General features: G+C 39.2%; 2 protein-coding genes across 3 annotated transcripts; both read right to left on the bottom strand.

Moving 5' to 3' along the window:
* Positions 1–303: 303 nt before the first annotated feature.
* On the bottom strand, positions 304–10,167 carry LOC126381727 (esterase FE4-like). 2 transcript variants are annotated; one of them, XM_050031185.1, is made up of 4 exons: positions 9,883–10,167; positions 8,495–9,765; positions 7,380–7,586; positions 304–825 (listed from the first exon to the last, which is right to left on the bottom strand). In XM_050031185.1, exons 1-3 carry the CDS (start codon positions 10,075–10,077, stop codon positions 7,382–7,384), a joined length of 1,671 nt encoding a protein of 556 aa, XP_049887142.1. In that variant the 5' UTR covers positions 10,078–10,167; the 3' UTR covers positions 304–825; positions 7,380–7,381. The 2 variants fall into 2 exon arrangements, with proteins under 2 accessions (XP_049887142.1, XP_049887141.1); XM_050031184.1 differs by lacking the exon at positions 304–825 and having other exon boundaries at positions 7,104–7,586.
* Positions 10,168–11,220: 1,053 nt separating this feature from the next.
* LOC126381725 (juvenile hormone esterase-like) lies at positions 11,221–14,907 on the bottom strand. The gene is made up of 3 exons (XM_050031182.1): positions 14,688–14,907; positions 12,691–13,988; positions 11,221–11,698 (listed from the first exon to the last, which is right to left on the bottom strand). The coding sequence occupies exons 1-3, from the start codon at positions 14,871–14,873 to the stop codon at positions 11,494–11,496; spliced, it is 1,689 nt and encodes a 562-aa protein (XP_049887139.1). The 5' UTR covers positions 14,874–14,907; the 3' UTR covers positions 11,221–11,493.
* Between the last annotated feature and the right edge of the window lie 240 nt (positions 14,908–15,147).

The raw sequence follows: 15,147 nt of genomic DNA, 5'->3' as shown, positions 1-15,147 counted from the left end.
TACGACAAAAAATTTAAAAAAATGTAGCATAAATAGCTGAAGTCAAATTCTATGAATATTTTCGGTAAAGGCAAAACAGTTCAAGTGCCAATTTTACTTTTAAACTGTCGAAGGCAAAACGGTTGAAGCGACAATATTTATAAAATCTGGATTCTTTAATCCAGAGACAAAAAGATTTAAGCGCCAAATCTATTTTCGTTTCGTCTAAGGACAAATGATTTAACCGACTTATCTATAACAAAACACTGTCAGGGAAAACGCTTCAACAGACTTCGAATCATGAAAATGAAAAGACATAACAGCTTATGTGACCGACTCATATCCCGGAATACGACTGATATGCCACCCGCCCAGAACTTTGTGCATTTTTTTGTCGGTTAAAACACGGGTTTTTAAAAATGTACCCAAAGTGCTAATTGGCTGAAGCGCCAAAAAGTAGCTTCGATTGATCTGAAACCAAGATCAGTTGACGCGGAAAAAATCGCTGATTCCGAATATATATATAAGTCAGTTTCGCCCAAAATGTCGCTTAAACCTTGCCTTTCAACCTTCGATATTATTTTGGATGCGGCGATGAATTATGATTGATTTCATTTTATACTACTACATAGTAGTGGGCAAGTATTTCTTTTGAATCTTGTTAGTACTTACAATACAATTTGCCTGAGCTGAATATTATTTACGCCTTTGGTCCTTTGGATGTCACGACTGACGATAGAATATCCCCTTCTTGTTATAAAACATAAGTACCTACGTGAAAGAGATATCGACTTCCGTTTTCTTCACTCTGTCGTCTTCTCTTTCTCGCACGTGCGGCTCATGAACCTGTAATAGGTGGGGATAATGTTAATGATCGGCACATCCTGATAAACTTCCTAAAACGTTCCACATAGATTAGCAAGTTTTAAACAGCGATAACAATTCAGAGTTGCAAAGGATGTGAAATTCTATTAACACGTTACATGTCTTTCAGCATTGATAAGTATTTTAGTACCAGTTCACGTATATTTTTTTTTTGACAGATTTTAAGCCTCATTAAATGTCAAATATGTTTGTGCGACAAGGCTCTAAAGTGGGTGCATGATATGGCTCATGACTGGACTACTTATTAGGTTATTACATAACCCGTCCTTTTTGCTCCACCTTAGTTGGGTAAAGTGGTTCCCCATGTTTCAGTAGCAACAATACCGAAACTTGTTGGTATTAATTTGCGCTGAGCCCTGGCAGAGTTTTATTGAAAGAAATTGGCGGATGAGGAAGTTTTGCACTTAGACGCAACTTGTTCGCAAGTTGTTTCATTAGTCAGCGTCGCTGCGAGTGACTGACCCTCACCACGACCCTTTGGAGCCCTCATCGCCCTCATACAATACACGTCTCACCGACATACTTTACTACAATATAATTTTAAATATGACTTGCAATCCCATGAGGTAGACAGAACTATTGGACGTCAGGGGGGTTAAAAAGGCCACATTGAAATAATTCATCTAAAAAAGCAATATTGCAATTTGACATTTGCATATATAAAAGTAAGTGCGCAATGCAAACAAATGTCAAATAGGAATGTTGCTTTTTTAGATGGATTGCTTTGATTTGGCCTTTTTAACCCCCCAGCAAGCTAGGAAACATTTTGTTTTGGTCATAGTATTCTATAAGTAGTTTCAAGGTCTTCTCAAGGACCCGTCGATCGGAAGTGGTACAGCATTCTGACGTAATCCCATACAAATAGAGGCCCTAAGTATCTTTAAGAGTTATGCTATACGTTACCTTAACAAACTTCCCATGACAACTGAACGTACCACACCTTCCATTAAGTAAATTTTTCAAGTTTCAAATCCAACCAACGTTTTCAAATTCGGAATGTTATTTGCAAGTTCTGACAAATAAAACTGGAGTTACATTTGTGTAGCGAAGTAATACAAACTGTAAAAGGTTTAAATTTTTTGTGTTGTTGGAATCAATCAATCAACGTCGGACTAGGGTAGAATAATACGCCTATGGAGGCGAAATAAATGCCTGCTTAGTACCTATTTATCTGTCCCCTCGAGAATTCCGGTAATAGCCGACTTCTGACACAATTACAGGGTGTGTGCGTTACCCCAACAAGAAAGTATCTCCTAGAGTTATATGAGTAGAACGTATAGTTGGTGCCTTATCTGCTGTAAATGTGCCCCCACATAAAAAATGTGTGCCCCCTGTCGTTTCGAAAAAAAATCGAAAAAACGATTCTTGCTGGGGTAACGTTTTTCTAGCAGGAAAATTCTAAACGAATGATCGGAGAGAGAAAAACTGTGCATGGCCAGATAGCTTATATGTGTGCCAAAATGTGCCCCCAAAAATAAAATCTGTGCCCCTTCAGATTTTCGAGATATTGCATTTCCTGCTGGAGTAACGTTTTGATGAATAGTATATCTCTAAAACCATTGCATGTGCCCCTGTAGAATAAACATACGCGAGTAGCTCTTAATGTGTGCCCCTTTGTGCCCCAATTAGATTTTAGAAAATATTTATAGTTTTCAAGTTATCGCGGTTTTATGAAAACCCGAAAAATCATCGCAGCGCCTAAATGAGACAAGGCATAACTTCGCTGAAAACTGTATTCGGTCTTTCTTGACGCTAATAATAACCATACAAAGTTTCAAAAATGTTCATGCATGCGTTTTTGAATAATCTTGCTAAAAGTAAAAACGATGGTGTCATAACTTTGACGGCAAAATACAAGGAACTGGCACAATCCCAGATGTGTAGGTGTAAACCAAAATCTTGTGCCTTTAGTCAAAAATATATGGTGAAAATATTGAGCTTCAAATGTTACGCATTAAGTAAATATAAACAAAAAACCAAAATATGTAAACAACGGCTGGTTATCCGACCAAATCTGAATGACTACTAAAAAGCGACGGATTCATACTTAACGAGGACCTTCTTTATTGGACGTATTATACCTAAGCTGTTGTCCTTACAGTCGCGTTCAAAAGTTTTGAGGGCTAATTAAAAAATATATTAAATGCACCTTGTGACTATATAAATGAAACAGCTTGTTGATGTGGAAATTATTATTTACATTAGTATAAAAATACAGGTATGTCACAAAACAGTTTGGTCACGATTTTGAGCATGTTAGTCACATGTACATTTTATTTGAAAATGGCTCTTATAAATGTACTTAATCATGTGTAAGGTCATAGAAACAGCTATTAAAATATAATCCAATAACAACTTTATTTTATTAGTTATTACTTTTCTACTTCAGTGTACTCAGGCACAACACGTGTGAACCGGTTAGTGAGTAAAGTAAAGAAGGTCATCGATATGTATGAATCCGTCGCTTTTTAGTAGTCATTCAAATTTGGTTGGATAACCAGCCGTTGTTTACATATTTTGGTTTTTTGTTTATATTTACTTAATGCGTAACATTTGAAGCTCAATATTTTCACCATATATTTTTGACTAAAGGCACAAGATTTTGGTTTACACCTACACATCTGGGATTGTGCCAGTTCCTTGTATTTTGCCGTCAAAGTTATGACACCATCGTTTTTACTTTTAGCAAGATTATTCAAAAACGCATGCATGAACATTTTTGAAACTTTGTATGGTTATTATTAGCGTCAAGAAAGACCGAATACAGTTTTCAGCGAAGTTATGCCTTGTCTCATTTAGGCGCTGCGATGTTTTTTCGGGTTTTCATAAAACCGCGATAACTTGAAAACTATAAATATTTTCTAAAATCTAATTGGGGCACAAAGGGGCACACATTAAGAGCTACTCGCGTATGTTTATTCTACAGGGGCACATGCAATGGTTTTAGAGATATACTATTCATCAAAACGTTACTCCAGCAGGAAATGCAATATCTCGAAAATCTGAAGGGGCACAGATTTTATTTTTGGGGGCACATTTTGGCACACATATAAGCTATCTGGCCATGCACAGTTTTTCTCTCTCCGATCATTCGTTTAGAATTTTCCTGCTAGAAAAACGTTACCCCAGCAAGAATCGTTTTTTCGATTTTTTTTCGAAACGACAGGGGGCACACATTTTTTATGTGGGGGCACATTTACAGCAGATAAGGCACCAACTATACGTTCTACTCGTATAACTCTAGGAGATACTTTCTTGTTGGGGTAACGCACACTTACAGGGTCGATACTGGTGCCCCAATGCGTACTATCTACTTTTGATACATTATAAATGTAAGTACTTATACTTATTTCAAAGTAGGTTTCGTCGTCTAAGTAATCTTGGGCCCCGGCTCGATTATTCAATAACGGCGTCCGTGGTCCAGTGGTTGAGCGTTGGGCTCACGATACGGAGGCCCCGGGTTCGAATCCCAATTCGAATGTCACAAAAATCACTTTGAAATCCCTAGTTTGGTTAGGACATTACAGGCTGATCACCTGATTGTCCGAAAGTAAGATGTGCCGTGCTTCGGAAGGTACGTTCAGCCGTCCGTCGCGGTTACTACTTACTGATGTATGTATGTAGTCGTAACATGAGCCATGTCAGGGGCCTTTGGCGGCTCAATAGTAACCCTGACACCAGGGTTGATGAGGTTGGTATTCTACCTCACAACCCACACGATAAGAAGAAGAATATTTAATAGTTTTATTTATTCTACTGAGTATTTGTGCTTCTTTGTGGATCCCGGATACTGGACAAGTGCAGTGATATTTTTTACAACGGGAATATTCCCACAGTATGAACGTTCCCGTTGATAAAAATATTTAATAGTAAGGACACTGGCTTTTTCTACTTAGTAAGAAAGAATCTTACTCATGTCGTATCTGCGTTAGGTAATGACGCTGTTTTTACATAAGTTTTGCGCCTTTATACAGCTGGGAACATTCCCGGGAATTGCACAACACTGGACAAGTGGCAGTGATACGAACATCCAACCAAAACTAAGTGCCGGTTTTATCGTAGAAACTAACTAAAGTAAGTATATATTTTATTATCTCGTCTTATCTCATCATTTGATGAAGACTTAGAAAAAGAAGAGAATACATGTCGTAAATAATATTTACTTTTGCGACCCCTTATTTGGCGAAGTCTTCGAAATATATTTGACATAGGTAGGTACCTATCCAGTAAGAAAAAAATAAGCGTTCGACACTCTGCACGCGCCGGTTTGGGGACAAAATAATTTAATTGCGGCGCCGTCGCCGCCGGCCCACGGCCGGTCCGATCCGGTCCGGTTTTTTTGCCAGCCCGGCTTGGGGACGTGTCGTCCTCTCGCCTGTCAACTAAAGCTGCCTCCACAGTTATTGTTTCGCCTACGTTATCACAATTTCCAAGGACGCGAGGTTCGTGACGTATATACTATGCAATTGTTGAGAACTATTGTTTCTTATGGCGGCTGTAAGTGTAGTGTGGGTAGCTCTGATGAAACCCGATCATAACTAACAAGTTAGTATAGTTGATAATAAGGTGCTATCTTTTTGTAGTATATTCCAATATTACATTATTACTTACATAAAAAATGTCTTGTAGTAGCCCTGTTCGGAGATCGCATGACTTACAACGTAATGTCACGGGTTCGAATTATCAGGAGTTTGGATTCATATTTGGATAATTGATATCACGTGGATTCCAGGATTTGGGCCCGGTTAATGCCAACAGACAAACATTATAGAAGGAAAAATTGAAGGGAAGAGAGGAAGGGGTAGACCTAGGATAACATTTATGAAACAAATAAAAGCGAAGGTGCAGGTCGTGTCGTATCGGGAGGTGAAGGTTTTGGCGGGAAGAAGAGAGGAATGGCGGTTACTCCACCGACAAGAGCGCAGCTCTTAAATAGAGAGAGAGAGAGAATGCCAACAGGCTCGTCCCCTTTACATGGGACTTGAACATGGCTGGCGAAGAGTAAGTGTGTTTTGTATACTTTGTAGGTATACACTATAAAAAACAGACTACATTAATGAAGACATTTAAAAAAAGCCGTGGCTGAGTTCACTGCTCGTAGGAAGCGAGATAAATATAGGGATTTGGAAGCATTTTCGTCCCGTTTGCCGTTGAGACGACGGGTTGTTGGAGTAGCGAAGCTAAGAAAGTTATGGCGGAAATCGGACATCGGTTAAGAGAGAGTGGTACTGACCCCCGTGCCGTGTTCTTGGCGCAAAGGTTGTTCATTTCTGTGCAGAGAGGAAATGCAGCTGTAATGGGCACCTTTGCTTCTATGCTGTTCTGGGACCATATAAAAAACATAGAACACGTTCAGCTGCTTCTCTTCCCGGGCATGTCGTAAAAACCGACAGAGGGGTTGTGTCCTCTAACATGATGGACTAATGTTATGGGCGATAGGCTGATCCCTTATCACCATAAGGTTCATCATATCCATCTTTGGACTTCGTATCAACAGTGGCTGCAAGTTGTCTTTGATTACTTGTGGCTCTCCCCACCCCATTAGGGATTACGGGCGTGAGTTTATGTATGTATGTAATGGGCACCTTTGCGCCCGGTTTAGTCATGGGCGGGCTTTTTGACGAGTGCAGTAAACAGCACAGTGTCGTGTAAATTTATTGTGCAAATTGTTTAAAATAAGTTTTGTTTAAGTATTATTAATAATAATATGTTTTTACGTTACTAAAGCTATTAAAGTTACTACTTGGCACGAAACTCATAAATGAGTAGCACTTCAACAGACCTCCTAAACAGAAATTTCAACAGAATAGCATAGAATCGCCTCGCTCATTGGATAAAAAACTCGCCAGAAAACGTTCCGGTCATTTTTAGTGCAAATAAACTGCAACCGAAGTGCACCTGCCGTATAATGGAGGCTCATAAACCGCAGTGTGGACACCACTTGGCTGAGAGCTTAATGATGTCCCCGAGGATTAATTGATTCAGTTAATGGACGGCCAGTAAGCGCTGCCGGCAGCAAAAATACAGGCGAAAAACTACACCGAGAACGGAAACATTCAACCGTTCCGTCGTAACGTCCCGCTCAAGGTAACATAAATGTTTGCTCATAGCGTAATCAGTATTAGTAATACCATATAATATAAAGTCATACCATGGAATACCATATAATAAGGATTAATAATACTGTCACGTAAGCAAACATTAGGTACATCTCGGAAGGTGGTGGTTCATGTATTCATAGTCATTACTTCTTATGCTCTTCATATATTATTACTTCTTTGATCAATTATGTAGGGACGTTTATTTACAATGTTTTAAATAAATCGTGTACCTAAAGCAAAAGCCGTTAGGTATTATAATGGTTATATCATTTTTTTACTGTTACTTTTACCTACTTACTGAAAAAACACAATTAAGTAGATAAAACCCGTCAAAGGTAAAAAAGAGATAAGTTTGTTGCTAACCGCCAAGTTCCGGATAGGCTATTATCAAGAAGTGAAAATTATTCAATTCACCCCTATAACTCTGTGTGCTTAGGAGGCGGCGTCGGTGGCGGCGCGGGCGCTCGATAGTAGCGCGAGTAGATATCGTCCCAGAAGCGCGCACGTGTCGGCAGCAGCTCCCCGCGCATGCGCGGTGGCAGCGTCAGCAACATGTGCGGCGAGCGGCCAGCGCCCACCGCCGACCACGACGGCAACTCGCTCCCTGGAGGCGTCGGGTTCCTGTATAAGAAGAGCAGAAGCAGGTCTATTCTTGGTGGTAAGTAACACGACACACATCTATAGGTACCTATGTAGGGGTTTAATATAACATTGTGAATATAACTTCCTAAATATACTAGAGGGAATCTGGACTGATTAAAAATTTTAATGTCTTATCCAGGTTCCCTAGAAATGTTTACATGCACTCAGACTATTGGTAAAAATTCCGGCAAAGTTGTGGATGCTAGGTATCCCAGGCAAATCTACAAAATAATCACATCATCAAGAAATTGAGACTGATTGTATTGCAACATTAAACTTGTAGTAAGTACCTAGTAGGCTTCACCCAAATCCCCTGGTAGCCCCAAATCCCCTGGTAGTTGCTGCTTCCGAATACATCCCGCTTAGGGACGGTACTGAAAAGTATCGGCGTCCGAGGGACGTAATTTACGATCCCGACGAACCGATTACTCTAGCCATAGAGGCAGCCAATCAGCTCGAGACACCAAACACTTCAGGACCCCAATACCGACCCCGCCGGCGTGGTCGACGATTTCCCTCAATCAGCGCTTATCGCTATCGACCCACTAGGGTCGATTAATTCTTTCAAATATTTTTTTCTCTCAGACGACGCGAACCTCGGCTCAGGGGACGCCCTGAGCCGAGATTGGCGCCCAACTGGTTACCCTCAGGCCTGTTGTCTTAAACGATGTACCGGGTGAAAGACTTGTCCGGCCAAGTAGGTAATGCCATCTGCGGCAAACTTACAATAAGTCACGTAAAAAAGTAAGCTTCATTAAGAAAACAAGTTGCTTGTTCTTACTACAATAGAAGCCTAAATTACGCCTCCGGGCAAGTATTGAATGCCGCCAGACACCAGAGGCAAATATACAATAAGTTAGTTAAAAAAAAGGAAAAGTTACACTTACCCAGTCTTAATGAAGTTTGTCCACAAACTTCTCATCAGCTTCTTCATGTCCTTATACTCCTCGGTAAAGTTTTGTTCATCTTTAATATGGATGTCCTTGCCATCAAGAACAGCCGCCGTCTGAGAACAGTGTGTAGCACCCCGAACCTCCGTATGTGGCACCACGGGTGTATCCTCATCCACAAACTCGTACTCGTATAAATATACTTGATCAAAACCAGTCTGTGTATACATGTCTAATGCTCGAAGCATGGGATAACCAAAAGTTATGTCACCAAAGTAATCGATATAGCTCAATACATTGTCTTCGCTCACTGGTTTGTCACCGAAATAAAATTTCTTAACCGTCATCGCCACTTCTTGTTTCTGCTCCTCGGTATTAAATTTTAAATCACTTGGTAGAAACTCAGCAAAATTTGCATTCATTTTATTTTTCCACAATTCGAATAATGGAAGTCTAAACAAACCTTCCATATTGGAAAATCCATAAAGCATTGGAACTGGCTCGAGTTTACCTTCCTTCAAGATATTAATAGGAGCATCCTTAAGGAATACTTGTTCTGGTGTGTCTCGTTCTACGCAAGGTCCAAATAAAAGGGAAGTGTCGGTTCTATCTTCTATAGCGCATTTTGTGAATACTTCAATGGGAGAAGATTTATAAAACTCTTCCAGTGCATAAACATCATCTACGTCAGTGAAATTAAGTATTTTTGCACACGTCTTCGCGTTCTCAAGTGGATCCATAACTACTGTAACTCCTAATACAGACCCGCTTTCAGCGATAACCTTATTGAAAAGACCTTTTGCTAAGTTCGAAATGGCAAGAAGAGTGACAGACGATGACCCTGCACTGTAACCGGCGATGGTGATATCATCAGTATTTCCTCCAAAGTTAGCTATGTTTCTTTTGACCCAAGTTAAGGCAGCCACTTGGTCTTTCAACCCGGCATTGCCAGGAGCATCACGCGTGCCGAGACACAGGAATCCTTGCACTCCAACACGGTAATTAATAGTAACTGCTATGACTCTTTTCGTCAAAACTAGGTTAACTGGTGTTATCATATTGCCGAAACCCATGTAAAAGGCTCCACCATGAATGTATACGACGACCGGTAATTTGGTTTCCTTGGTATCTGGCACAAAAACGTTTGCAATAAGGCAATCTTCTTGTGCCTTCATCCCTTTTGTAAATGGCATCTCTATTTGTGGACATATTATGGTTTTATCTACTGCTTCGAAAGTATGCAACGATAATGGAGCCGGCAGCGGAGCCTGAAGGACAATTGTAAAAATGGATTTAAGTAATTTAAAAAAAGTATATCTGTAATGTACCTGAGTGAAAACTAATTTTTTTGCAAAAGCTTAAAATGTTTCATAGGGTTTACATACCTTGAATTTGTTTGGTCCAGTAGGTGCGGTGGCGTAAGGAATACCATAGAATGCGAAGAGATCTCCCTCTGGCGAGCGATACCCTCGTACGGCGCCGTAAGTAGTACGAACTGTTCGAGATTCTGGTTTCTCATCCTCTCCATTGACAATGACAACAGCAAACACACACAGAATCAATTTATTTAATAGCAACATGATATTCTCAGGTATTCTTTACCCCATATGTACTATTCTGTTAAAATACCCAATTATTACTATGTAGCTTTGAACGTACAATGTTTGTTGTATTTCTTATCACAAATGATACAGTAGAGTATTATGTTTATTATACTTATCTCGAATAATATGAAACGTAAAGTAGTGATAACTCATCACGATGATTCGAATTTATTTTCGTGTATGTTCAGTTACTTACCTAAATCAAATGAATATATTCGGCTCATTTACCATAACATCGTAAAGTGGACATATGTATTGGGGAAACTATCATACCTACCCGAGAAATGTGTTTTCTGATGTATGAAACCTAACTTGTAATTAATTAGGCTGGTTTTCTCTTCGCATTAGAAGGTCTGTTTGGCAGAATTTGGCAGGCACTGTTAACTCTTCGGGTTAATAAGCGAATTTTGTAATCACGGGATAACGCCTTGCCTCTGGTCGCTTGGAAGAAATTACTGTATTGCAATAAAGCCGACAATTTTGCTATCTTGTGTATGTTTTAAAATGTTTCTTGTAGGTATGTGTGTGCAATAAAGTATATTTTGATTTGATTTAATAACGCTAGGGAGTTACTTATCAGATAGATACCTATTTTTCTTTTTTTTTCTTATAGAGCTAAGAATGAGGCAGTTACTCTTTGCTTAGTACCTAAGAAAAATATTATTTGGGTCAATATCAAAAGTGCAGTTTTTTCTCAGTTTTGGTGGCGAATTTTCATATTATGTTTTCGTGAAAAATTAGATTCCGATATGTGAAAGGATAGTCAGCTACGAGGAACTGCAAGAGGCCTAAGAATATCTTAATTACTTTACGAGTTATTAAAGTTTAAAATGATGTGGAACCACCAAATATGAAAACCGTCCACCGAAATTCAAATCTAGCCACCAAAATTGAAAAGTGACCATCAAAATTTAAAAGAATAGAAATAAATGACCATATTATTTTCAAATATTTGCAAAAACAACCAATGTACTTAAGTATTTTTATAATATTGTGTAATTGCTTTCAGATAATGTGTTTATTATACCGATCTAATTGTATAATAAAATACCTTCAAATTACATTTTGCGGACAGAAATCATATCAAAAATTGAGTTGGGACAAGCAATCAAACTCGAATTTCGTGGCGAAAAAATTGTTTTTTTATTATTTGTACAAATTGCCCTAACACAATCAAGTGCTGTAGTCAACATTAAAAAAATATACTTAATGATCGCATCTCACACCTTAATTCTCGACGCGGACAAGTAAAATTGTATACTTACTGGGATATTTACACTTTTGTCTCTTTTGATTTTTAATTATCTACTTACTTATTATTTGCTAGGTTACCATGTTTGACTCTTTAGGCCAAAAGAAACACTACGGAAACAAACATTATAATTATAGCATTTAAAGCTCAGAATGTCTAGGAGGAGGTGTGGGTGGTGGCGCGGGCGCACGATAGTAGCGCGAGTAGATGTCATCCCAGAAGCGTGCACGCTCCGGCAGCAGCTCCCCGCGCATGCGCGGCGACAGGTCCAACAACATGTGCGGCGAGCGGCCGGCGCCCACCGGCGACCACGACGGCAACTTACTCCCTGGAGGCGTCGGGTTTCTGTAACAAGAAAATATTTTGAGGACATGCCGCTTAATATATTACTTATATTGTATTATATTATATTGAGTATTTATTAATATATGTACGTATCATCATCATAGCCCATTAAAGTCCCCACTGCTGGAGCACGGGCCTTCCCTATGGATGGATAGGGAGATCGGGCCTGTACGTATAGTATAGAGTATTTATTAAGTATATTAACTTTAGTTTTACTTTTAGGTATTTATTTTTTGCTGCATCCAAGTTGTTTGTAAATGTTTGTTTCCTTTTAGTGGTTGCCTGGAAGAAATTGCTCTAGAGCAATAAAGCCGCCCAAATTGTACTGTATTCATGAGTTATGTCTGAATGTTGAAATTTAGTTCTGTGCAATAAAGTATATTTGATTTGATTTGAATATTCCTTTTCTTACTTGACTGGTACAATCAAAAATTATAGAGAATGCTGAAGGCATCACGATTACCAATTAAGTACTAAAAATAAATACTTACTAATGACACTTAATTTCTGCACAACTTATAAGTAATATTGTATTAGCGATCTATCTCTTGATAGAAAAGTTTATGAAAGGCTAAATAAGTAGGTGAATAGGTAAATACTTTAAGTAGGTATTACCACAGATCATATAATACTAACGTATATTACTTATATAAGTAATATGCAAGTCATATGCGTCTGGAGACCACAATAATACGAATTATGGAGTTGATAGTGACTCCGTTCGGGGAGTATTCGTATTATTAGGACTCTCCTCTACGGCGAGTGGCTTGACGTACGCAAGAAACAATGGTCTATGCAAGGATTACTCGTAGTTACGCCTGGCGGACCATGACTACTATTATACTACGTATATCTGACCATAATACTATGGGTACCAATTACTCTAATCTAATATTCCTGCGCCAAGAAATACGATACTTAGCTAGGAAATTATAAATACTCTCGGTCAAACTAAAGCAAGGTTTGAAAAACAAATAGAAGTCAATACTGACCCTGTTGTCATGAAATTAAGCCACAGTTCTCGCGTTAATGCTTTCATCTTCAGCACATCCTCGGAGAGCTGGCTTTCATCCTTGTTATGCATAATCATACCACCTCCGTCTAACACAGTCGATGTCTGTGCACAATGATTAGCGCCGTCTACTTTCACCGTAACTCCTTTTGGCATCGGCAGCACTTCAGGAGCAAAAGCAAACTCATACAAATAGATCTTGTCGTGACCCGCCTCCAAGTGCAATTGAACAGCCCTAAGGGTTGGGTAAGCGAACATTACATCGGTAAATAAGTCAATGTAACCCAAGATGGTCTCCGGTCCAATATTTTTGTCTCCAAAATAAAATTCCTTAATCTCCTTCGCCACTTTCTCCTTCTCAGCTTCGCTTTCGAATTGTAAGTCACGTGGTAGAAAATCCGAAAACTTCTCGTTCATGCCAACAACAAATTGATCGAAACCAAATTGCACCCGAAACAGGCCTTCCATATTAGCAAATCCATACAGCATGGGAACTTTATTATATTTTCCTTTCTTTAAAATATTAACTGGATTATCATCAAGGAACATCTCGACTCCAGTATTTCGCTCTACGCAGGGCGAAAATAGGAAATCATTGTCTTTTCTAACTAAGTGTGCATCGCTCATTAATTTCTCGTACGAGAGAGTTTTATAGAATTCTTCTAAGGCGTAAATGTCACTAACATTATCGAATATTAATGATTTCGCAAACATTACTGCGTTATCAACGGGATCTACTTGGACTGACCACATAGCCACATTGGCGCCACTTTCGGGTATAACTCTGTGATAGAGACCTTTAGTTGTTTTGGATAGCATTAGAAGGTCGACTGCAGAAGAACCGGCACTATAGCCTGAGATGGTGACTTCGTTAGGGTTTCCTCCGAACTTGGCGATGTTTTTGTTGACCCATCGAAGAGCAGCCACTTGGTCCTTCATTCCAGCATTGCCAGGGACATCAGGAGTTCCCAGGCACAGAAATCCGTGTGCTCCGAGACGGTAGTTGAAGTTCACAACAATAACTTTCTTGGACCGTACTATGTTTTTCGGTGTCCCCATATCACCGAATCCTATTTGGTAAGCTCCTCCGTGCACCATAACTACTACTGGAAGATTGGTCTCTTCTGTGTCAGGTACATATACGTTAGCAAGAAGACAGTCCTCTTGCATAGTTTTATTAAGCCCTGCCATCATTTTCCAGGGGTCAGCCTGAGGGCAGATTATCCCTTTGTCGACAGCGTCTAGTGTAGTCATCCATATTGGCCCTGGCAATGGAGCCTGAAACATAAACAAAACAAATGTTGGCAACCGATAATCACTGAATTTATACACGGTGTGTCTAAAAATACACATGATTATCTTTGAAAACGAAATGTGAGTAATTATTTATGTTCAGACCATGATACTGAGTTGATATCTAGCGAAATTTTCTGTCAGAAAATTCACGAAAATGTTAGTATTTTTTTTTTAAATTATTGTCAGATCCACTTAATGTCGTCTGTCTGAATCATCCCTCAAAGTTTATTTAACTTCATTACGATGTCTCTAACACTCTGTATAATACTTATTCTTGAATTGTCTGTTTACAACTATTGTCTGTTTGTAAACCAGACGACCAACGTTTTGTTCATTCATCATTCATGATTACGTGACCTCTCAAAGTCAAGGTTAGCTTAGCGCAATCAAGCATAATATACATCTACTTATTATTAGAAGTGTCTCATATTTTTAGCAATTGGTCTCGAACGTCTAATTTTACGATACTTACCTATAAAACATAACAACATCAAAACGGCACACTTATTATACGTCCCGATTTCCTACCTATCTACTAAAGCGCCCAAATTAATACTTCAGACAAAAATTTTCAGTCCTACTATATATCTACCTAGATCCTCATTTGTTCAATACACAAATTTATGTATATGAGGCCGAATTGGCTCTAATTTCTTTTATATATCGACTAAGTTTTCTGACCTTGAATCTGTCCTTGCCGGTGGGGGCAGTGGCGTAAGGGATACCGTAGAAGACGAAGAGGTCTCCTTCAGGGGCCCGGTAGCCGCGTACAGAGCCCTGGGCCGTGCGCACAACGCGAGAGTCCTCGAGGAACGCCTGCGCGTACGCGCACACCGCAACAACGCACAACAAACGACCAAGCCACATGACTGCGCCGGTCACACTAACCTGCCACACATCCGCGATATCCTCTTTTATAAGTTATTATAAGTAATACGATTATTGTGTAATATTTTTTCTTTTTCAAGTTCAGTGACCTTGAGTCTTTAGAGATTACAGCTTTACTTAATCCAAATTCAAAAATCCGAATTAGAAAGGCTGGAAAATAAAATAGTAATCTTTGTAATTGTTATGAAACATGTCGCTAACTGCATTTCAAGGTTTTGTTTGTTATCTAAATGTCTAATAATCACCAAACAAG

Source organism: Pectinophora gossypiella, chromosome 3 (assembly GCF_024362695.1).
Source record: "Pectinophora gossypiella chromosome 3, ilPecGoss1.1, whole genome shotgun sequence".
Lineage (NCBI taxonomy): Eukaryota > Metazoa > Arthropoda > Insecta > Lepidoptera > Gelechiidae > Pectinophora > Pectinophora gossypiella.
This window is presented reverse-complemented; position numbering and strand designations above follow the sequence as displayed.

Excerpts from the sequence above, each read along its gene's own strand:
- LOC126381727 (XM_050031185.1), bottom strand. The coding sequence starts at position 10,077 with ATGTTGCTATTAAATAAATTGATTCTGTGTGTGTTTGCTGTTGTCATT. Across the intron at positions 9,766-9,882 it reads CTGGACCAAACAAATTCAAG|GCTCCGCTGCCGGCTCCATT; the intron begins GTATGTAAACCC and ends ATTGTCCTTCAG. Across the intron at positions 7,587-8,494 it reads ACAAACTTCATTAAGACTGG|GAACCCGACGCCTCCAGGGA; the intron begins GTAAGTGTAACT and ends CTTCTTATACAG.
- LOC126381725 (XM_050031182.1), bottom strand. The coding sequence starts at position 14,873 with ATGTGGCTTGGTCGTTTGTTGTGCGTTGTTGCGGTGTGCGCGTACGCG. Across the intron at positions 13,989-14,687 it reads CCGGCAAGGACAGATTCAAG|GCTCCATTGCCAGGGCCAAT; the intron begins GTCAGAAAACTT and ends TTTATGTTTCAG. Across the intron at positions 11,699-12,690 it reads CTTAATTTCATGACAACAGG|AAACCCGACGCCTCCAGGGA; the intron begins GTCAGTATTGAC and ends TTCTTGTTACAG.